Source organism: Entamoeba dispar, genomic scaffold (genome assembly GCF_000209125.1).
Source record: "Entamoeba dispar SAW760 scf_1105229463665 genomic scaffold, whole genome shotgun sequence".
Lineage (NCBI taxonomy): Eukaryota > Evosea > Mastigamoebida > Endamoebidae > Entamoeba > Entamoeba dispar.
The window spans coordinates 1,336-3,042 of NW_001855806.1; the positions used below are offsets into that span (position 1 = coordinate 1,336).

General features: G+C 19.9%; 1 protein-coding gene across 1 annotated transcript, besides 6 other annotated features; it reads left to right on the forward strand.

Moving 5' to 3' along the window:
* Positions 1–128: 128 nt before the first annotated feature.
* Positions 129–1,082, forward strand: EDI_001410 (uncharacterized protein; the record flags this gene model as incomplete). Its single annotated transcript, XM_001741269.1, has 2 exons — positions 129–804; positions 850–1,082. 2 exons carry the CDS (start codon positions 129–131, stop codon positions 1,080–1,082), a joined length of 909 nt encoding a protein of 302 aa, XP_001741321.1.
* Positions 157–185: a sequence feature (AT_rich).
* Positions 816–836: a sequence feature (AT_rich).
* Positions 1,079–1,192: a microsatellite.
* Positions 1,193–1,243: 51 nt separating this feature from the next.
* Positions 1,244–1,337: a microsatellite.
* Positions 1,271–1,340: a microsatellite.
* Positions 1,341–1,352: 12 nt separating this feature from the next.
* Positions 1,353–1,388: a sequence feature (AT_rich).
* Positions 1,389–1,707: the final 319 nt, after the last annotated feature.

Sequence of the window (1,707 nt, forward strand, 5' to 3'; positions counted from 1 at the left end):
AATACCATTTTATAAAAAATAGAAGAAAAGAAATTAAAATTAAAGAAAATGATAGAGAATATCCATTTAATGAAAATGGAATTGAAAGAAGTATAAATAAAAGTATTGAATATTTTACAAAAGGAAAGATGTATGATTATAGTATAAAAATGAATGAAATATTAATTGAATATTATAAATATAAAGAAGAAATGAATAAAGTTTCAGAATGTTATTTGAAAATGGGAGAATTATATAAAATGAAAAATGATAAAAGTCTCATGTATATTGGAGAATATTATTTTGTAAAATTTATAGGAAAAGAATGGGGTGAATTAGAAAACAAAGAATATATCTATCGATCAGAATTACGAATTGGAGAAGCAATTACACAAATGACAAAATCACTTGGTGTTACATTGAATGGAACTATTACAATAATTAATCAAAATAAAGACATTAATGAATTACCATTTAATACATCTTTTATTCAAATAGGTTCTGTTAAGAAATTAGAAGATAAAGATCAAACAAATAAATTCATATCTGAAATACCTATCATTAAAACAAAAGATAATAAAAATATAACTATAAAAGATATATGGAAGAAAAAATTATATATTACAACAGAACATCCTCTCCCTTCTGAACTCATAAGACAAAAGGTTCTTCATATTGAAGAATATCTTTGTACTCCAATTGAATGTTGTATTGATGATGTAATTAAGAAGAAGAAACAACTTACTTCACAATTTATTATTTCAACTCAAAGAAACACTCCTACTATGACTCTCTTATCTCTTTTACAAGGTTCATTAATTCCTCGTTTGTTATTGTTTTTAATTTAATAATTATTACTCATATATCTAGAAGTGAATGGTGGAATTATTGAATATTTTGAAATGATCAAAAGTACTGATATTAATAAAGAATATCGTGAACAATTGTTGAATGAAATAACTTCATTTCTTGATTTATGTAATGAATGTTTAAATCTTTATGAAACAATATTAAACAAGAAATATTTTCAACTTCATTTAAAAATGAAAGATGGATTACATTCTCTCTATTCAATTTTGAATTCTCTTATTATTAATGATTAATTATACTCTTCTTCTTATTTAATTCATTTTTATTTCTATTCTAATATTTATATTTTATATATTATTATTGTTGTTGTGTTCTTTTCATTGTATTAATTTCTTTTATATTTAATAATTTAAAAAGATCATTTCTTTGAACTGTTATTATCTCCATAATTATCTTTATTATTTTATTTATGAAATACATATTTATTGATTTTATTCTATTCTATTTATCATTTTATTTTTGTATCTTTTGTTTAATTAGTATTTTATGTTCATCTGGTAATCAATAATATTTAATATTTAGAATAAATTGTTTATTTTGTATTCATTTGAAATATCATCATATAAATCATTTATATGTGAGTTTTTGAGATATTTATTAAAAGATATTAATGTTAAATAAAGTATTTTGATTATGTAATTCATCTCATTAACACTCTAACATACAATACATTGAATTAATCTATTCATGTTTTTACTATTATAATTGAATAATAAGAAAATAGTTAATAAAGATTAGAATATTAAATGGTTCATATCATCTTACAACATATTATTGTTATTTATCATTACATTATATAAACAATATATAAATTCATTAATACAAATGAAAGTGTTAATATGACAGTATAAATGATGA